Source organism: Momordica charantia (assembly GCF_013281855.1).
Source record: "Momordica charantia cultivar OHB3-1 chromosome 9 unlocalized genomic scaffold, Mcharantia_2.0 BLBB01000009.1, whole genome shotgun sequence".
Lineage (NCBI taxonomy): Eukaryota > Viridiplantae > Streptophyta > Magnoliopsida > Cucurbitales > Cucurbitaceae > Momordica > Momordica charantia.
In genome coordinates, this window is record NW_028275167.1 from 21,724,379 (window position 1) to 21,746,699 (window position 22,321).

Sequence of the window (22,321 nt, forward strand, 5' to 3'; positions counted from 1 at the left end):
AAATACAATAGAAGTGGATGGTAATGGAGAAGTGTTGAATACTGGTAGAGTCGTAGATGGAGAAGAAATAGATACAACAAGTAAAGATGTTATAATAGAATAATATATATGAGAATTAGAATGCTCTGTACGAGAAGAGAATGGAAAAGAGGACTCATCAAAGAGGATATATAGCCTTTATGAAGGTTGCTATAACCTAAGAATGTACAAGGGGAAGAACGAAGTTGGAATTTGTGTTGGTTGCAGGGACGAAGATAAGAAAAATAAATGCACCCAAAGACTTTGAGGAAGGAGTATTGAGATTTAAGATGAAAGAGTATCAATTGAACTTTTATCATGAAGGGCTTTAGAGGGAAGTTTGTTAATAAGATACACAAAGGTTGAAAAAACATCATCCCAAAAGTTTAGAGGCATGAGAAAGAAGGATGAGACCACTTTCAACTAAGTGGCAATATTTTTGTTCGACGATGCCATTTTGCTCGGAGGTGTGAGGGCAAGTGAGCCTAAGAGTAATACGATTTGATTTAAGAAATGAAGTGAAGGGATGAAATTCACCTCTCCCCAATCGGTTTGAAGCATTTTGATTTATGAATTTAGAAGCTTTCCACATAAGTTTTTGAAGAGATCTAAGTGTAACAAGAGTAAACATCACAAAGATCATGTAGTAATAAAAATCATTTCGAGAAACATGGGCATCTGGTCTCCATAGATTAGATACCACTAGTTGTAAAGGTGCAGTGTATTCAGTATACTAGAGGAAGAGAAATGTAATTTATGAATTTTTGTAGTTGCTCAAGAATGACATAGAGATATTTTATTTGTAGAAAAAGGAACATTACATTGCTAAAGAATTTGAGTGACAATGGCACAGGCTCGATGGCCTAAACGAGAATGCCACAATTCTACATAATAATTACATGAAGAAGAATTAGAGGACTGATTTTTCATGAGGGCAGAAGAGGATGTGTTTGCTTGAGCCTGTGTCAAACAAAATTTGTAAAGACCTTCGTGCACTTGTTCTTGGAGCAATGTTTTCCCAGTTGTTAAATCCTTCACAAAGCGAAAAGTAAGATGAAATTTAAAAAAGACACCATTATCACTGGCAAATTGACTAACATTTAATAGGTTTTTCGAAATAAAGGGGGACATGAAGTAGATTTTGTACTTTGAATAACTAGGAAGGAGAATTGGAGGTAGAAGAAGGAAAAAATAACGAATTGCTAAAAATATGTTCAAATCTGCTCCATTACCGACCCAAATTTGTTCCTCACCAATGTAGCTTGTTCCAGTAGAGAGATTATTGAGATGATGAGTGACATGATTCATAGCCTCCATTATCAACAGATTTGTCTTGATTCTGATAAGTAAAGTTGGTAAAAATTGAGGAGGTGGTTCTTAGCTTCCATCAATGTATTTTTTAAAGTTGTGCCCTCGAATAGTAGTAAGAATATGATATTTCTATTCTAGATAATTTTTGTGGCTTAGTTTGGTTAATTGAAATTTGATGTGTATGACTAATTGTGAGATTTTGCCCTGGAATCACCGAGGAACTATTGTTGATCTGTGTGAAACTTGATGAAGTCATTGCTGTTAAGCAACCAGATTTGATACCCATGTTAAGAGTAGGAATGCCAAAAAAAACCCGCGAGATCCGATCCCTGCTGGTACCCGACCCGATCGGATTGGAGAATCCCCGGTTTGACCGGGGACGGGGTCAAACTGGGGATCCCAATCGGAATCTCCGACGGGGACGGGGGAGGATTCCCCACCCGTCCCCGTACCCGACTCATTTAATATTTTATTATTTTTTATATTTTTTTTATATAATAATATTAATATATATTAATTTTATAAATAATTTTTATTTAAAAAAAAACTCTAGATAATATCTCATTTAGTCACTTTTTGTTCATTTTTTATACTAGTAATAACAAAAATTAAAAAATTAAAAAAGTATATTTATAACGGGGACGAGTTCCCTCGGGAATCCTCGCCTCCAAATATAAAATACAGACCATTCCCTGTAGGAGAAAAATACAAACTTAAAGACACACAAAATTAAAAATCCGAACCCAACGTAGCGTTGTTTCCTTAAGACAATTTTGTTCCCTCTGTGCTCAAGGTTTCACGAACAATTGTCTCCCAAGATAGGACGGATATACCAACCTGTGAATGCAGCACTTCATACACAGGACTCAACGAACTCACAGTATTCGTACAGAGGAAAAGGAGAGAATTTTGAGGGATCAGTTTTCTGTGTTTCAAACTAAGAATAACCACGTATTTATAGACTATTTGTGACCATTCAATAATCATATATTTTCAGGTGAAGTTATATCTTTTGATAAAATGATATAACCTTTACAAAAGACGTACTAGTTCATGAAAAGTTGTAATTCTTCAATTTTAACAAAAATAAATTTATTCAAAAATTCCAAAATTCTCTTGACAGAGAGAAGGTTGTGAACAAAAAGAACAATAGCTGAGGATTTTTCTAACTGACCAAATGTGGGTGTAACTAATACAATAGAAGATAAAAACTCATATCAATTGTCATTAGTGAGTTGGCTTAATATAACCTAAATGTCACGGACTAAAAGTGTAATTTACCCTTAGTTTTAAATAAATCTAGTAATCATAGCATATGAATTTTTTTTTTTAACGGAGAATAGAAAGAAACAAAAGACAAAAAATTAAAATAAATGGGCACAAGTGATTGTAACCATGATTTTAAATGTCGACGTCGATGAAAATATCGAAGTCTCAATTTCATGGAAATATCGATAAAATATCAATGTCGATGGAAATTTCTATAAAAGTTAGAAAATTTTTAAAATCGTAAAAAAAATTAAATTAACAAATAAACATTTTTCTATTTCTAAAAAATTTTAAAAATGATTAATACTAATATTAGGTATGTATTAATGACATTTTATTGATACTTTTCATATTTTATTGATTTTTTTGTAATATGATGAAAATGTTGATTTACCCCTCATGTCAATGTCGAATCTATAGATACATGGAAATGTCGATGTAAATGTTGACATGCCGACACATATTTAATACCATGGTTGTAACCACTTCCAACTCTTCTCAGTAAAGTGGCTCTATAACTTGTAGGACTTCTTCCATGGGGAATTTTCTCTTCTTCTTCTCTAGATGCGATAGCCGTCATACCTCAGTGCCACTTGGTTTCTAGCCCGATCACACCAAACAAAAGAGCATAAAGTGAAGGATCAAATTTCAGCAATGATCATGCTTAAAGTTGTATCTTCCTGAATCATATGAATGATTGGCTCTGTCGGATTCCACAACAGTGTAGAGAGAAAGCCCCCATCCTTTACAACATGGAGGCGTCTCTAAATTTCTATAGCTTCCATAACTTCCACATCAATTATTAATGGCTAAGGTTTTGCAAGAGTTAGCGTTACCTTAGCTTTGTCATTCTGAAAAATTGCCCCAGTTCTACATTGATGCTAATCGGGTTTAATAGATGCATCCATATTTATCTTTGTTAGGCTTAAACTTGGTTGATTGACTTTTGATGAGAGCTTCATGCTCTTGTTATTGAACTCATTAAATAATTGTGTTCTGTAGGATTTTTTTAAACGTTACGAAAAGTGAAAAAAAAAATGAAAAATTCCATATTTTCTCGCAAAAAACGTGTCTCACCGTTTTGTGATGTTTTTTAAACGTCATGAGAAATATAGCTTTTCAACTTTTTCATGACATTTAAAAAATGTCAAAACTCAGAAATCCGAAGAACTCCGTCTTTTCCTAAAAAAAAAAAAAAAAAAACTTGCATCTCCCTTTAAATGTCACGAAAGACATGTTTTGTTCCAACTTTTTGTGACAGTTTAAAAAAAGTCACGAAAAGTCAAAAAATCTAGAAAACTTCATCTCTTCCCACCAAAAATGCGACTCACTCATTCGTGACGTTTAAAAAATGTCACGTAAAACATATTTTTTTCTAACTTTTTGTGATGGTTAAAAAACGTCACGAGAAGTCAAAAATCTAGAAAACTCTGTTTTTTCCCGCAAAAAATGTGTTTTCATCTTTTGTGACATTTGTTGTAAATTTTCAACATTTTTTACTATTAATTAGCGTCATGAAAACCCCACGTTATTAGTGTCTGCAACTTAGGCCATTTGACAAAACAACTTATTTACAATGAGTCATTATAGCAATTACCCCTTAACAATTATGAGGTGTGAATGGTTTGAGTTAATTTCGATGTGGACTAATCCAATGCAATCCATAAATTTTTGGATTTGTTTGGGTTGAGTTCATAACTTAACAAGGATTGTTCGGATTATAAAAATCTCTTTTTTTAGATAAAGACACATTGCATTTATAAGAAACAAGACCACTAAGGGTTACAACAGAGTAGTGATAATCATGCACCATATTCAGAATCCACGAAGGAAAACAAATATCCTAAATGATAGATAAACGATTAGAAATGACACACTTGGCCAATAGAACAACTTGTATGTTCAAAGAACGAGGAATAAGAGCAAATTTCAGTCCACGAAACACCTTCTTCAAAGTCACGAAATCCTCAACCATATTCAATGCTATCAAAGGAGACTTCTCAATCAATGGAGAAATCTTGTCTTTTAGGATTGCAAATAAAATCATTTCCAACACAATTGTCTTATTCTCCACCATGACAAGTACGGAACGAAAAGTCATAAAGACTACATTAGACAAATTCTCCAAATCACGCTGGTCAAGAATCTCAATACAATTAAGACACTTACAACCTCCCCATATTCCAAAATTGTGTTCGGGTTATCAAAATCTACGATTCAAATGAATGCGTTCAAAATATTATAAAACTTAATCCAATGCACGAACACCCGTACCCACAATTGTAATGCTATTCTAAAAAAAGGGAAAATATTAAATTTAACCCTAAACTTGGCAACGTGTATCAGTTTTGGTTTTCATTTCAATAATCGTTGAAAAAAGTATTCTCATGTGTATCCAATAAATTATAAAAATATATGTATGAACTTGATAAGATTAAGACAAAAACAAGATAGGAGTTGGTTTTTGGTTGAAATTTATAAGTTTTGGTAGAGTTATTTAATGATCAATTGTATACCTTAATTTAACTTAATTTGGTAAAAAGCTTGATTTTCATTAAATTAGTGAATTTTGTTGAGGTTTTTACACTATATATTTTTTGTTAAAATTAATTGATAAATGAGTAGAAATTGAATAGAGCGTAGAAATTGCAAAATTATCTAACTTAGATGAAATTGAAAGTTAGAAGTGGAAACTTATGCAAATTTATTAAATTTAAAGGTAAATAGGATTTTTTTTTCCCAAAAGAAATTTGGGGTTGAAATTGGAGACAAAAATTTGTAAACCATAATATAATTTTAAAAAGGAAAAATACTTTGACTTCAGTACGAATCTTTTTTAGTACAACAAATTGAGATTTAACCTCCAACTTTATAGACATAAATAAATGTCAATTATTACTGAATTATTCTCATGTTAGCGAATCAATGCTATATTATTTAAGAGAAAATAATATATTTATTTGAGTAATTTTTCAATTTACTTCTTATACATTTCAATTTATTTTTAATTTAGTCACCCACTATTTTGTTTTAGTACAACAATTTGGGGATATGAGGAGCGAACCTCCGACTTCGAACAAAAGAATATATACTAATTATCATTAAGCTATGTCAATTTAATTAGCTACTTGACAAATTTAAAGGAAAAAAAAGTCACAGAAGAGAAGGAATGTTTTTAATTCTTCCAAATTACTAAGAACGTGGTAGAACTTTGAGTTTTATTTTCTTAGATAATATTTTTCCATTATTACACCAAGGGGTGTTCCGACACTCGAAGAATTCGATCAACATGAATCTAGCTTAACAGTAATTGACATATATTCCTTCCTTCGAAGTTGAAGGTTCAATCTTCCTTATCCCCAAATTATTGTACCAAAAAAAAAAAAACGCCGAGAATCTGAAAAATCCAAACCCGAACTTTTCGATTGGGTTTGAAAACTTTTCGATTGGTTGGTTTTTTAGATAAGTGAAAAGTTTGGTTCGATTTGCAGAGAGGATTTGTTTTTACCACTTTTTTCAAAACTTAAGTTTTTTAGATTTTTCTGACATCACTCTAGATATCAAATGACCTTGTTGCCCCTCCCCTAATTTTTAGATTTTTCTTTAAAACAATTTTTTTTTCTTTCTTATAATTTGAAAACTTTATTCTTCCCTCTTCCCCACCCAACCCAAAAAAAATCTCTATCTCTTCTTCTTTCTTTACCCAATTTTCATTTTATCTCTCTCACTCACTCCCCTATTTTTGTTTTCTATTGTTCATGAAAACATTCACAAAAAATAGTTTATGGGTTTTCTTCCAATTTCACGAAATTGTGGATACTGTCGAATCTTCCATTGTGAGCGAAAGAAATCTGAACCAAAACTAATAACATCCAAGACATAGATCGAGATCTACTGGAGAGCGAGAGAAAGTGAGATATGGGTAAGAACAAGAAAGAGAACAAGATCTGAGAGATTTGAGTGGGAGTGGGAGTGCGATCTGACCAAGAACGCTGACCTTGAACGAGATCTGAGAGACGTGAGCGAGCGTGAGATCTGAGCGAGAACGATGAGCGAGAGCAAGACATGAGCGAGATCGAGATTGAGATCTGATAATTTTTATGGTTGAAAAAAGATGGGAAGACAAAATAATAATAATTAAAATTAATTCCCCTCCCTCCCCACCTCGCTCCCTCTTCTCTCCCTCTCCCTCTTCTCTTCCCTCTCTCCCCTTTCCTCGTCTCTTCTATTCCCTTCTATTAGTTAAAAAAAAAATGGAAAGAAAAATATCTATAGCATCGTAGAAGAGAGAAAAAAAAAAGAAGAAAAAAAAGGAGAGAAATAGGGAATTAATGGAAAATTAGAGAAATAAAAAAATCTAGAAAATGAGGGGGAGAAAAAAATCCTAAAAAAAGAGGGAGGGAACAAGAGAGAGAAATTAAAAAAGAAAATGAATGGAGAGGAAATAGGTAATAAAAGTAAATTGGTATCTAACTAATGTTAGCAAAGTTTAGAAAATTTAAGTTTAGAAGAAAGTGGGTAAAAACAAATCCCTCTTTCTTCTCACGCCGCCCACCGTTCCTTCCTTTTCTCTCTCATTCTCCCCCACAGGCCAGCCGCCAAGCCTTCTCTCGTCTGCGCCACTCGCCACCGCAGCCAGCCGCTCGTCTCCGTCGCCGGCGAATCCAATCGCTCCTCTCCGCCGCCGCATCCAGCTGCAGTTCGTATTTGCCGCTGCCTAGGGTTTCTCCGCCTCTCGATTTTGGTGAGAGCCTATAATGACGGTTTGATAATTACAGTCTCTGTTTCATTCTCACTTCATTTTAGCCTTCTATCTTGCAGATATGCGGCTCTATTACGGGGCCAAAGAGATCCTAAAGATTCAAAAATTTCGGAGGATTGTGTCCTACACTGGATTCTATCTCTTCGTTTCCGTTTTGAGCTACGCTTATACAAGCAATACGTGAGTTAGAGACCATGGCTCATTCATTTCTCTCCATTATTTTTGTTCTCTTATTGTTCTTCTGGGTGTACTGCAGAACTAGAGCTGGGTATTCTCGAGGGGATCAATTTTATGCTTCTTACCCTGCTGGTACGGAGCTCTTGACAGACACTGCGAAGGTCTGTACATTCTTTGATTTTGGGTTCCAATTTTTGTTATTTCTAAACTCTTGTTCTAATTCTTTTTTGTTTCACATTGTTTGCTGTAGCTATACAAAGCTGCTCTTGGGAATTGTTTTGAGTCAGAAGAATGGGGTCCGATTGAGTTCTGCATCATGGCAAAACATTTTGAGCGCCAAGGGAAATCTCCATATGCATATCATGCTGTAAGTTTGCCTTGTCTTTGGGCTTCCTTTTAAGTGTGGGACATTAGTTGATTCCTGCTCAGTGTTGAATTGTGCTGTACTCCACTGGTTTCTGGTCAGACGTTGCGTTCATTTTAGTAATATTAGTATGAGAATGGGAAAAAGATCATTCGTGTAAATACATGAAAATGTAATATTTGCTGCGGCGTCAAGAGTTGAAGAATGTTGTTAAGATGATAGAATACTCGTTTCTGAAGACCTTGATGACAATACAATGAGGAGATCATGATAATAAAGCTCTATTGGCAATCACCATGGGTTGCCTTAGTGGTCAATAGAACCCATAAAAAAAAAGGTAAATGGGACTTAAAATAGGGAATAAGTTCAATACCATAATAGCAATCGATGTAGGATTTGATATCCTTAGAGTTCCCTTTGCAACTAAATAGTAGTTAATATAGTAGTTAATAGGGGCATGTGAGATTAGTCGAGGTGTGCATAAGTTGGCCTAGACACTTATGGAAATCAAAAACACAAAAATAGCTCTATTGTCAAGTTTGGAATAAGCTATAGTGACATTATAGTAGTATGAATTCTCGATCAGAAAACCATACAGATCATAAGATGTTGTGTTACCTTGGGTCTGAATGAATCGTACTTTGATTCTGGTGTCTTCTAACTCTTTATTTCCGCCTCAGTTATGATATCGGTTTCTTTTCTTGGTTATCTGAAATTTTTTAACTTCTTTATCTCCATGTTACTTTCTGCTACATAATTTGTTAATAAAATAATTACAGTGAACTAGCCCCACACCAGATATCCTGACAGAATGAAACAATATTTAGATGGTACCCTTTTCTAATCCATATGACTTAAGGATTTCTGTTCTTTAGCATTTGCAGTATTTTCTTCAAGTTAAAATTTCACTTTTGTGAATAGATAAAACCTAGATTTGAAATGTTTCATACCAAATAACAAGGAGTTAGCTAACCAAGCAAGGATAGAACAATTGTTATACGAACAATTAAAAGAAAGAAAGTTATTATAATAAGATGAACAAAAATCTTCATTTGATGATAAATGGAGCTTTCTGTGGTACATTTTTATGAAATCCTCTTACGATTCCCCCAATACAATTTTAGGATTGTATTATTTGAACTTTGAAGTGTAGAAACTAAAGCATTTTTTGTAAGGCTGGATAGAATGGAAGTTCATATTCAGGGTATTACCACTAAGTTGTCCATTTTGTTTGAATTCTGGCAGCAATACATGGCACATCTTCTGTCTCATGGACAACTTGATGGAAGTGGGTAGCACAACACCATCCAACAAACGAAGAGCTTTGAGACTTTTTACCAGTATGAGCATTAGATTACAGACTACCCACTTCAATACTTAAATTCCCTTTTTTGTAATTTAAGTATTGGTTACGACATGCCGACTTGAGGATAGCTGACTGGTCCGAAGCATTAGGAGCCCTCCTTATGGGTCGATGGTTCGAATTTCACCCATTCGTTTGAATTGTAACACTCAGTGTCGATGGCTATAGTTATTGCATTTTACTTGAGAGGATGTGTAATTTGGAATAAGAAGAACTGATCTTCACCCACTTCAATTATGCCTATTTAGGCAATGATTTTAGGATGAAGTGCTCTTCCGGGATCTATGCTGTTTGGCAGATTTTGCTCTTGTTTTGTTTCTTATTGTTGCATTTGCCTTGTCTCCCTTCTTTCTTTTAGTTCTTTGAGAGGGAGGTTTCTTAGGACTGTTCGATTTTGTCTATTGTTTTTGTTTATTATTTTTAATAAAGAAAAATAGAATTTTAGTTATGTTTCCAAAAAATAGGAAACAATTGCGAAATGTTTAGCTTCATTAACAAAATTTGGAAACGAGAAACAAAAAAACGACTTTTATTTTTTCACCTGTAAGTTGTAACTTTTCACATTTCAAGCTTTGATTATTAAAGTAAGGAAAAAAGAAAAAATGTGTTTTGTAGCCATCTCTCTGCTTTAAGAGACGTTAATATTATGCGAACCGTTGTCGACCTCTCGACTCCTAGTTCTCGCTATGTCATTATGTGTATTTCTCATGTCACTACGTGTATTTCTAAAGAAAAAATTTTGCATTTTTGTTTTTAAAATCTCTATATAATGTTAATAACATTTCTCAAAATACATACAAGAAATAGAAACTAAATGTATAATTCTTTAAAAATAAAATAAAATATACACATACTACCAAAAATCACTACAATTTTTCTTATATAATCTCTATATAAGTATAACAGGTTCTTTTTTCTTTTTATCAAATGAGGTGAAGATTTGAACGTCCAAGATATCGAACTATGTTCATGTTAACCTAAAATTGTATTCAAGACATGAGAAGCAAGAATATAAAAATCCTACCAAATATATACATAATAGATTCTATTTTGGAATTTGGCTTCAATCTCATTTTCCTATAACCTATAACACTGGTTCGTAGTTGCTATTTGCGACCAATGATTTTTTATTGCAAGAAAATAAAACAAACCGAGTATTCTGGTTATTTATCTGTTATGTCTAGAAAATTACAACGAAATTACAAGTTTGATCTCTAAGATTTATTTTCATAACTATTTTATTTTTACTTTTCTAAATCCAAGTCTAGTATCAAAAACTAACAAAAAGTAGGTTTTAAAAATTTGTTTTTTTTCTCTTGGAAGAATTAAAAACTTACTTTTACTTTTTAAATTTAGCTAAGAATTCAAATGTGTACTGAAGAAACGTTGAAAACATATTAAAGAAATTACAAGGAAACAAACTTAATTCTAAAAATAGAAAACTAAAACAAAGCAATTATCAAACAAGGCCTAAATTTTTAGGATTGTAGCTAATATTTCGACGTTATGTCTATCAGACTAGGATTCAATAGCCTATTAATTACATACAATTCTGAAAGTTCAAGAACTAAACTTTATATTATAAATAAAAATATGAGAATTCAAAGTTATAATCTATACGAATCCTCTAATGTCTAACTACTTGAACTATGATCAAGTCAGAACGCTACTTAATACGATTTCCCTCGAAGATCTGAAAAACTCCCTTTAGTATTGAACATTAATGGGGTGCCACATGAGAGCACCAACACCAAGCACATTCCAAGATTTTACAGTGAAATGGCAGTTGTAGAGACATACCTTCACTAGATCTAAAATCATGCTAACAAGAACATTCCAACATTCTTACCTTCACCGTTACATCAATTGTGACAATTGCTTTAAGAATCTGAAGAAAGCCAGCAATATTGTGGTCTTTTCTTTCTTCCTGCAAGGAAAAGCAAACATGTTATATAGTTTAAGATTGTTCTTATTTTCTTTTGGCACTTAAGTCATAAAGTAGAGCTAAACTTAAAACTACTTTCCTTGCAATTAAGATGTGGCTTACAAGGTGCTTTATTTTTGAAAAATCTATCAAACTGGGAAAGATGGAAATATAAAAATAAGGAGTGACCTTCAATGAGTTCTCTTCCTTGTTTTCTTCCCCTCCAATCAGCAAAATTATTTTTGCACAATTCCTTTCATTGAGGATGCCAAATGGGATTTGTGAGAAATTCAGCAACATACAAAGAGGTTATTGTATCTTGAGAAAGGAGTTTCAGTTTGTTCAGTACAGTGAGGTCACATCTTAGGTTGGTCACATCTTAGGTTTTCTTAAGGTTAGGATTAAAAATAAAAAGATTCAGCCCAAACATAATTTGAACTAATAACCACTTCGAATTATCTAGATCTAAAAAACCTACCAGGCTCTCAAACACGCTCCTCAACCCATACCCTTATTTTCTGATTAATAATTTTTGTCTAATGGCTGTTTTTTTTATCATAGAAAGAGCGCCCCACTGAACCTCGAATTCTTTCTGTAGAGTCAGTGTACTTACCGTGCACGCTTTTCCTTTTAATCTACCCATTTTGAACAGTTAATACTTGCACTCTTCAACAGATTATAATTACTGCAGTCTACTTGAACAGAGCCATTCTCGGCAGCCAAGGAATAAGCATGTTCAAGATCGTCTAGCCCTCGTGATCCTGAAGAGCTCTGACCACAATCATTTGAAGCAGAATTCCGCTTTTCTGTTTTGTAGTTTTCATCATCATCTTCATCTCTTGGTGTACATATTCGCTCCCTATGATGGTCAAAGATAAGCAACATAAGCAGGATAAGCAGGAGGATGATGTGATGTTAAACCAACAAAACAAAAGATGAAGTTTTCAAGGGAAGCATGCTTTGTTTTCAAACATGTATTACCTTGGCAAGGAAGCATGCTTCCTTTGTAGTGGACTGCTGCTTCTCTCACCTTTACCAGAGTGTTCCTCTAGATGATCAAATTGATGCTTGAATCGATCGATTCCACTAAATGAAATATTTTTTAAGTTAAGAAGAGAAATTAATATTATCTCTTGCAAATAAACCATTAATAAATAAATAAGACTTTGTTACCTGGGATACATGAAGTGACTCTCAGAACCTTGGAGGTACTCCTGTAGCATCTGAGGGTGATACTCTAAAATCTGTTCCATTTTAAAGGATAATCTAAGTGAACTGAGTAGAAATTCGTGAAACCAAAAAGTAAAAAACACCTGCCTAGCAATTATATAAAGGAATGAGGGATATAAACGAACGAGGGTCATACTTCTCTATAAATAAGCTCTCTGACATCATTTTTGGTCAACTTTCTCCTTTCAAAATCAAACTCAAGTTTTGAAATGGGTTGCATTGATGGTTCATTCTCCAAATTTGCCAGTCCATGGAAATATGGATCAGCCAATGCCTACACAAACGGGAATTTAGAGAAGAATAAGTTCCAAAAAAGAGACGATAATTAGAAAGGGGCTAAAATTTAGTATCAACGCGTCCTACCTCCTCTGCGGACGGACGATATTCTGGATCAAATGCAAGCAGACGCTCAAGTAAACCAAGAGCTAGTGGATCTACATTAGGGAACTTTCTTGACAGAGGAATTGGAGCCTTTTTTCTCATACTACTCAAATATCTTTTAGCTTTTTCATTACGAATCTATAAGTAATAACTATGTCAGTGTAAAATCAGGACCAAAATCCAAGATATGAAAAAGTATAAAGACGAAATCTGAAATAGAAACCTTGGCAATGGATTCAGCAGGAGGAGTACCAAGTAAGTCAGTTATTAGATCCAGCTCATGGACAACACTTTTCCCAGGAAATAAAGGCTTGCCTGCCAACATTTCAGCAAATATACATCCTATGCTCCAAATATCAATAGCTGGTGTATACTACAAATTACAGTCAGTGAAAATATGTCATGGAAAACTCGGGAGACCTCGGTTACAACACGAAGTCCACTTTATAAGGCCATATTCAATGATTTTGGTCTAAATACACTTCATTACTTGCTGATTTTGAGAGACCGGAACAACAAAAGAATCAGGGACACAACTAGTCATATTTTACAAGATAAGATTACAGTGGATATGATATGGAAATTAATTTTCGCTACTTAAAATATAATAGGGTTTTAAGAATGGTTCAGGGTATTACACATTTTACTCCTTTGTTTATATGTTCTTTATCATGACATAAATCAGGTTTGGGGTTATCTGTTGAGCAGTAAAAACACGTGGTTGGACTATGCAACTTTTGAAATGTAAATGAACTTTTTTTAACTTAATGAGGTAAACAAATTTGACATCCTTCGGAGCTTGAAAACAAACACGGAAATGTGAATATCACATCATGAAGCATGCATGGACTTGTAATTTGCAAGGCCTCTGGCAATGATTAAAAATATAAATGAGGATATTGAGATTGGGACATAAGGAAAGGGATTGCTACTTCATAACAACGCTTTTCTAGTTCCTCAACTCAGCTGGACCATCGGTAGTGAAGTTCATATTTCTATCACTCCAATCATAAGTGGTATTGATAAGGGTAGAAGAAAACCATCAAAATATCTACTCAGTTTTCTAAAATAAAATTTGGAGAAACCAAAAGAGAGGGGTTTTCTTCATAAAAGGAACAGAGGTGTGTATGTGTAGTGTATGCGTGTATATCTATTTCTGTAAGCACTCGCGCACGGAGAGAAAGAGAGAGAAAGCAGTCCGTCTGCACAGCCATGAACAGATAAAAATAGGCAAAGCCACTCTGTTTGATAAAGTCAGACAAATGGGCTATTTGATATAGTCCATCTGACTACTCATCTGTTTATCATCAAGGAACAGGGATGCGTGTCTGTCTATCTGTCCATCTATACATGCATGCATAAATATGTGTGAGTGTAGGGAGAGAGAGTGGGAGAACAAGCCAGTAGTGTGCTCTAATAGAAACAGATAGAAGAGGCAAAGCCAGCTTTATTAAACATTAATAATTGCTCACACAGTCACAGATTGAACTTTTTTAAGGCACGTGATTGAACTCAGGGGACAGGATTATGGAAGAAAATCGTCAGCAGTAAAACTAAAGAAGAGAAGGTGGCAGGAAAAAAAACATAATAGAAAGCAAACAGATAGATAATATAAGAGAAACATGGTTGTAAATCAAAATGTAGAGCAAGATATCCCTTAGTTACCTTAGAGAAAAAAGAACCACAGAGTTCAGGAGCACGATACCATCGAGTAGCCACATAATCCTTTGAAGAAGTGATTAAAGTCAGTCAGTTAAATCAAATTCGATCTAATCAAATTACAAAAAGTTTGCAACTCCTAGAATGAATTGAAACCATTCTTTATCTTGCAACAAAAAGAAACACATACAGTCCAAAAAATAGCAGATGGGGCATCAGTAAAAGATGCACGAGCAAGGCCAAAGTCACAGATCTTGAGTTTGCAGTCTGCATTGGCAAGTATATTCTTGGGCTTCAAATCTCTATGGAACACATGTGCTGAAAAATCCCAAGGTAAATCAGAGCCTGTGAGTGAGTGTGTAGAAAGGTATTTAACCAAAGCCAGACAAAAAATGGAGGCCTAACCTGAATGTATATACTTCAAGGCTCTAAGAAGCTGATACAAGAAAAATTGATGATGTTCAGGGGTGAGATCATCATTAGCCTTGAGTACATGATGAAGGTCAGACTCCATCAGCTCAAAAACAATATATAAATCTTTGAACTCCCTCCTGGATGGAGGGAGCATTATATGTTTTATATCAACAATATCAGGATGATGGAGAAACCGAAGGAGCTTAATTTCTCTTAGAATTCGTGTGGCGTCCGAAACATGCTCGAACACATTATTTATCTTCTTGATGGCAACTTTCTCACCCGAGTGAGTGTCTATGGCAGATGCAACAACGCCATAGCTCCCTCTACCTATTACTTCTTCAATTTCATATTGAGTAGCTTCACCATACTCCGTGAAGAATTCCTTGTCAAGCATGTTCTGATTTAGATAATAAAAGTTAGAATTAGTCGCGCCCAACATATAAATAAATGTACCCAATAACATCAAAACAACAAAAAAATAAACAGAACCGAAACCACTCTTGCTTGAACTACAGATGTAAAACAATTACAGCTATCAGACCGTCAGAGATTTTCAGCAAGAAAGAATGCCCTTCCGATCAAATTCTCCCGGCGGTCTTCATACAAGCCTCCCCCAAAATCGTCAAGATTGACCAATCGTATGTATATATAACAAAACTTTGAATGGTCCAAGTCAAATTTCCTTTATAAACGATCGACATTATTGAACTGTTCTTTTAATTTTTCTTTCATTTTCATCCCAACTTGGAAGAGAGTCAAACTCAAAACACATGGAATCGGAAATATTCAACAGAGGAAAGTGATACGATCGAACGCGATCATCCATTTCGGAGAGGTATCGGTTATGGAAAACGACAAATCAAACCCTTTATTGAAAAAGAAACAGAGCCTCGAAATGCGGGCCTTATCATATGATATTCCGATCGTGAAAAAACGAATAAACTAACCTTGTGAAGGTCCACAGAGGCGTGTGTATGCCGATTATTCCTGTGGAGAACCTCGATAGGGTTCTTCAAAGGTGAAAGAGATGGCAATCGAAATGGAGGGGCGAATCGAGGTCATAACTTGGTGCGACGAGTGAAGAAGAAGAAGAAGAAGAAGAAGAAGAGAGATGATGGAAGGAATGAAGAAAAGCTTGGACGATCAATGGCTGCATCGGAGTTTGAAGCTGCTGGTAAAAATCAGTCTTCTCTCGCTCTGTGCGTCTTTTTCAAATCAGTTGGAAGGTGTTGAACGATTTTTTTTTTCTTCTTGACTTCTTGGAATTCAACTGTAAGTTTCTTCTATCTTTTAGGAATCTGGCAGATAACGAACGCTAATGCGACACGTCAATATTACGTGTTACGTTTATTTTAGGTATTTTAATTTTAATTTTCATTTTTTATTCTTAACGAAAGTGAGTTTTAACTCAACTAATGAACACATGTTTTACAAATAGCAAAAAAAACTCGTAGGTATCCGATTCTATTGGGTTTTATCTCCGGTTTGATTGGAGACGAGGTCAAATCGAGGATCCTAACCCTACTTCGTTTTTGTGTTTAATATTTTATTAATTTTTTATACTTTTTATATATAATCCTATTAATATATATTAATTTTAATAAATACTTTTAATTGTAGTTAGTTGAATTTTAAAATATTCCATAAAAGAAAAGATTTATATTTACTAAATATTTAAAATATTAATAAATATTTCTTTAAAAAATTAAAAATTAAAAATATATATATATGTCTTGGGGGTAGGGATGGGATGAACCTCCATTGCCATCCCTGCATATATCTAACTAAGAAGTTGTAAGTTCAAATCCCACTGAAATATGTTGTACTAAAGAAAAAAATTCATAGTTTAATTTAACTGTTTGAATGCATCACTTCAGAGTTATAATTTTGGTCGATTCGACATTCGACTAAATCTTTAATAATCAAAAAAAATTTCTTTTACATGATTACTATCCTTTTGTTTTTATGTATTATCTTACGTATTGGGATGGATTGTTGCTCTTCTTGATCTTCTTAGAGGGGATAAACCTCTCTAATTTCACTTGGAATATCAAACAGAGAAAATAATTATTCAAAAAACATATTAAGCATACATAATTAAATAATTAAAGTAAATTTGATGGGTAGATCTGGCTAAGGAAATTGAAAACAAAATTTTAAATTAAAAACATAGATTACCTCCTCTTGGGCCCAGATCCCAATTTTGATGATCAACATTCCAGCAAAATTTGCAAAAATTCCGCTACTTAGCGATTGAAGAAAAGCCTGACATTTGAAGACTATTAAAATATTAAAATCAAACATGGTTGTGATGGTGCATGAATTTTATGGGGAAAATTGGGATTTATAACCCACCAATAATTAAAATTGGGTAAATGAACTCATTTTTAAAAATCTAATTTGTGACTCCATCCCCTTATCTTAAATTTTATTCTGAGGAAAAGACGAATTTACCTCATGGTTAATAAATATGAATTTATGTTACATTAAAGGTTGTAATGTTCTGTTTCTTGTTTATGTTTCTTCATTTTTAATAAAGAAAAATAGAGTTATATAGCCCTAACACCCATGAATTCAAGAAAGATCAAATAATATTTATATTATGTATGTAACAAATTGGAAATGGAAACAAGAAACAAGAAACTTGTTTTGATTGTTTCCAAAATTTTTATACAATTTTGAGAATATTTCCAAAAATGATAAACAAGAAACATATTTGGTTGCAAAATGCTTAAGTTTCTTAATAAAATTTAGAAATAAGAACGAGAAACAAGAACGTTACTAAACGGACCCTAAATTTCCACCTAACCATTCTACCAAACTTTAAACTCATATTTTACATATGTTTTGAATTTGAAACACATGATCCAAAATCCTCACAGATCATGTTTTTTAAATCATCTCAAAGAAACATTGTTGTCCACATGTTTGATCATTGTCCCCACCCTATCCAAAATTATTGTCCCTACATTTTCACTCTTGAAAAGTAAGGTACGTTACACTTACAACCTTTTGTATTTTAAAATTACTGAAATGATTTGAAATATTTCCTTATTCACAAATTCACTACTCGATTGGCTTCTTGAAAAGAAAAAATAAAGAAATTCAGATCGTTGTCCCAGACCTATACCTGGTTCGGGATTGAAGACTTCAAGCATCAATCCCGGTACATTTTGGTTCGAGACATGAATCGGGACACATCCCAGACTAATCTCGAATAAAGACTAGTCTGAGATGGTCCGGGATGACAGAGTTTTTTTTTCCATTTTTTATTACTATTATCTTTTTCAATGATAGATTTTCTTATCTCACTTAGTTTTTATCTATCTACAGGATGCCTCGTGGTTTTATAACATTCGGTGGAGAATGAAATGATAGTGGAAAAGATTATGTCGGTGGTCGTACGAGAAGATTGACAATGGATAGTACAACAACATACGGAGAATTTCTAGGTCATGTGTATAGATTGAGTAATATAAACCCCTATAGTTTGATATTATAATTAGACGTGTATATCATTTTAAAACTAAAGTTTGTGTAATGGAGATAACTGATGACTGTCGCAACGTCATCGCGACGCGGAGCAGCCGACGTCATCCCCTGACCGTTCTCTTTCGAGATTAGAGTTTGGAGTCGCCACCAATCATCTACAATGTGTGATTGGTCACTTATTTTTTAAAAAAAAAACTTGGTCTACGAAAACAGAATTTTGGTTCGAGAGTCAGTTGAGCGTAGGGAAGTTGTTAGCACCCTACGACACCCGTTCGAAAACGGTACCATATTTTGTCGAAAATTATCCTATTATATTTGGTCAAAAAAAATTTTGTGTTTGATTTTAAATGTCCCAAATTTATTATAAAATATGAACCAACAAGCATGAGTGTGAAAGACAATTAGAAAAACAAATTATCACCTCGAGAATATTGGAAAGTCCCAATTTCCGTCATTGGAGCTTCCGAAATAATTATTTAAAAAAATGATTAAAAAAGTGAAATAAAATTTAATTGAGACCCGCAAGGATTCAAACTTGAGCCATAAATATTAATACCCAAGTGTCTTGCCAATGTGCCCACACCTGCAACTTAAAATTCTTTTTTATAATTCAAACTTTTTATTTTTGAATTTCGTTTAAAAAAAATTAAACGAAAATCCTTTATTTAAAAAGAAGAAAAAAAACTTTTGTTTTAAAAAGAAGGAAAAAAAACTTTTGTTTAAAATGATTATTTGGTTAAAACAATGATAGAAAAAATGAAATAAAGTAAAAAAAAGGGAAAAAAAAATTATTTCGAGTTACACATGAATACTTGAACTTGTAACATGGGTCTACATACCCAATGCTTTTGCCACTATGACATACACTAAGATATGTTTTTAAAGTTCTTTTTAAATAACAAAGTTTATTATCAAAATTTGTATTAAAAAAAAAAAGAAAAAAAATATTAACGAAAATTAAAAAAAAAACTTTTTATTTTAGGGATTTGAAATTCATTTAAAAAAAAAAGAATCTCCTATTTAAAATCAAATTTGTTTTAAAAGAAATCTTATTCACTTTTTCCAAAACTTAAATAACAAACCTTTACTTACTGTTTAAAAATATTATTTAAAACGCAAAACAAAATCTTAAAAAAAAATGAAAGAAAAAAACAAATCTTACTATTTTAAATAAAAATTTAAATTTTTAAAATCTTTTATTTTCTTTCCTTAAAAAAAAACTTTGTTCTTTTTAATAAAAAAAAACTTTATTAAAAAAACTCTCTTTCCAAAACAACGTTTGTTTAAAGCTAAAAATTCCATTTTTTTCTATTTCCGAACTCACTTCTCACCTAGGCAGTTTTAAACAGAGGTTCCTTGAATGTTGCGGGTCGATGAGGTGTATATCCGAACGGGTTCGCCGAAATTAATTTGCGCCACTGCCGGAGTTGATCGTGGTTGAAGGTTGCCGATGTAGGTGAAGAAGAAGAGAAGATAATGGTAAAAAAAAAAAAAAAAGTGAATGATTTGATTTTTTCTCCTCTCTGTCTGGGTTTTCTCTGTTCCCTTGCGTCGTCGGAGGTCGTGGTTATGAAGGAGAAAAGGTGGTGATGGTGGGATAAGAAAGGAGAAGAGATGAATTGGTGGTTATTGAGGAAAAAGATAGTTTTAGGGATGGAGAGAAGAAGATACAGTGATAAGTTTCTAACTTTCTGCCCCGTCCTCCACCTGTGTGTTGTGTGCCCTTTAAATACACACAAAAAAAAAATAACAGTAACATGCGTGAGTCGAGTAAAACCATAGAGAAAAAAAGGAAAGGAAAGCGTAGGAGACACCACATGGCTGGAACTTTGACGAGGAAAATATCAATTCTGTTAAAAATCAAACCATTTGTTTAACATAAAATCTTTATTTTTTTAATTTAATTTAAACTTTAGCTTATAACCAATAATAAAGTAATCTTTTTTTTTAAATAATAATAAATAAAAAGTAATTAAAAAATTAGTCGGAACAATAACGGTGTCTACAATGACAATGACCTGAATTTATTTTTTTTGATTGGTGGGGATGTATCTGAATTGTCTATATACATATCTAGTGTCAAAGCAGATACATGAGAATGAAACGTACATGCCTTCTTTCCAATATTGTGTAGACCAAAACGTGTCATCAATTCCTATGCCCACAGCTTGTATTCTCTCATTCCAGAGACCCACATATCCTGTACCTTCATTTCCTTCCTCATCATCAAACCCATCTTCTTCTCAATAGCCACACCCTTCTTACGGGCATATAGGTCATGATAAACGGGTTTAACACCATTGAGATAAGATGTTGTTCCATGTAACTTGAGAGATGACAGGGTATGTGATTGGGATGTGCTGGGATTGTGGAATGATAACGTAGATGAAAGTGATGAATCATATGACTCGTTGGGAGAGTCAGAAGAAGGAGTATCTAAAGCAGGATATGGGAATGATGACAATGACAATACACTTAATGAAGAGTCTGAGCCTGATGTGGAACAGGTACACACTGAGACTCGTAGGGATGAAGAAGCGGTCCTCATCCATATTGCTCGGACCCCCACCTATCTTCGGGTCCTCATCAGGCCTTTCACCCGAGAGACCATCTCCATCTGGCCCACCCCTACCTCCAAAATATTTGTTCGGATGGGGGAACTTACCCTGAACAAAAAAATCGATCAACAAGAGTTATTGTGGTAAAATAGTAAAAACTAAACTGAATTAGATTTATATAATAAAAGCATACCTTTGGCATTTTCTTAAGGTACCTCTGGATATCTTTTAAGGTGTCTACAATGCCACCCAAGGTGGCCTCAATAGTACCAACTTGATCACCGAGCCTCTTCAACCATCTTCTGATCCTCTTCTTGAATTTATTCTTTCTCGTTTTCTTGTATGGCCCTTGCCCGTCATTTTCTTCTTCGTCGGCCACGCCATCGCCAACTAGACGGGCCTCTTCCCAAACTTCTTCTTCTAGCGGATCGTCTACAATCTTCTTCCCTTTGTCTCTTTCTTTTGTTACAGGATTTTCCCTTTTCATAGTGGGAGGCACTTAAACAACAGGTGGATCAGGTCTTATGTCAATGTCGTCTCTTGGAGGGGATATGATTCGGGCTTCCGGTGGAAGCATGATACGATCCATGTGTTGTTGCTCAGTATCTGTCTACTCAAAGTATTCCACAACCTTGGACTGCATAGAATTGATCGTTAGATCCAAATGAAAAAAAAATACCAAGCATACGATCATCTGAGAATTACTTACCCGCATGTTATCGAATACATCACTCGCCAACACACGAAACTCGCGATACTAGGTGCACGACCATTTGGGAAGTCGAGGAATGACATCGTCACTCAACGTCGAGATAGTCTCGTATGCCCATACCTAGAATCACGTGAAGTAAAATGAACGATATAGTTAAATAATCAATTTAATTATACAGTTGACTTAAACCTCACTAACCTGAAACGTGTACGGAAACCCATAGAGACTATAAGTCTCAACGTGTTGAAAGGACGTAAATTCCACAGCGGAAACAAGGATCTTTGTTCTTTAATTTTGAGGAACAAAACCACAAAACAAAAGTGAAAAATACAGGGGAACAATTTACTTACTTTCGAAGAACTGTTCTTCAAGATTCTCCTTTGATTAACTATAAACACAACCAAAAGAATCTTCCTTATTATTCTCTGGATACCGAGTACTGCTTGTGGGAGCACCGGGTTATGAATTCCAAAAACAAGGGAATTGAGAAAGAGAGAGTTTTTGAGAGAGAAAACTTCTCTGTTTTTCTTTTCCAGGTATGAGCAAAGAGAGCCTTCTGCAAAACAATTCTGTGTTTTTTTAACCGGATGGGTGATGTGGGATAACTTCCCACGTCACCATTCCCCTACGTTTTGGGGGGTGGTTTTTTGGTTTTTGTTTTTATTTTATTTTATTTAATCTAAC

The 22,321-nt window shown here is 33.9% G+C and overlaps 2 protein-coding genes across 5 annotated transcripts; one reads left to right on the forward strand and one right to left on the reverse strand.

Moving 5' to 3' along the window:
* Window positions 1–7,080: 7,080 nt before the first annotated feature.
* LOC111018291 (uncharacterized) lies at window positions 7,081–9,547 on the forward strand. Of its 2 annotated transcripts, none has more exons than XM_022294319.2 (5): window positions 7,081–7,342; window positions 7,405–7,540; window positions 7,617–7,698; window positions 7,788–7,904; window positions 9,147–9,547. In XM_022294319.2, exons 2-5 carry the CDS (start codon window positions 7,422–7,424, stop codon window positions 9,195–9,197), a joined length of 369 nt encoding a protein of 122 aa, XP_022150011.2. In that variant the 5' UTR covers window positions 7,081–7,342; window positions 7,405–7,421; the 3' UTR covers window positions 9,198–9,547. The 2 variants fall into 2 exon arrangements, with proteins under 2 accessions (XP_022150011.2, XP_022150012.2); XM_022294320.2 differs by having other exon boundaries at window positions 7,083–7,342; window positions 7,420–7,540.
* Window positions 9,548–10,823: 1,276 nt separating this feature from the next.
* Window positions 10,824–16,149, reverse strand: LOC111018322 (mitogen-activated protein kinase 9). 3 transcript variants are annotated; one of them, XR_015787107.1, is made up of 12 exons: window positions 15,823–16,149; window positions 14,864–15,272; window positions 14,649–14,776; window positions 14,465–14,524; window positions 13,023–13,172; window positions 12,782–12,937; window positions 12,555–12,692; window positions 12,362–12,432; window positions 12,170–12,274; window positions 11,802–12,047; window positions 11,378–11,441; window positions 10,824–11,191 (listed from the first exon to the last, which is right to left on the reverse strand). XR_015787107.1 is itself a non-coding variant. In XM_022294361.2 (11 exons), exons 2-10 carry the CDS (start codon window positions 15,267–15,269, stop codon window positions 11,819–11,821), a joined length of 1,443 nt encoding a protein of 480 aa, XP_022150053.1. In that variant the 5' UTR covers window positions 15,270–15,272; window positions 15,823–16,147; the 3' UTR covers window positions 10,824–11,191; window positions 11,802–11,818. The 3 variants fall into 3 exon arrangements, 2 of the variants coding, with proteins under 2 accessions (XP_022150053.1, XP_087973255.1); XM_022294361.2 differs by lacking the exon at window positions 11,378–11,441 and having other exon boundaries at window positions 15,823–16,147; XM_088117129.1 differs by lacking the exon at window positions 10,824–11,191 and having other exon boundaries at window positions 11,377–11,441.
* Between the last annotated feature and the right edge of the window lie 6,172 nt (window positions 16,150–22,321).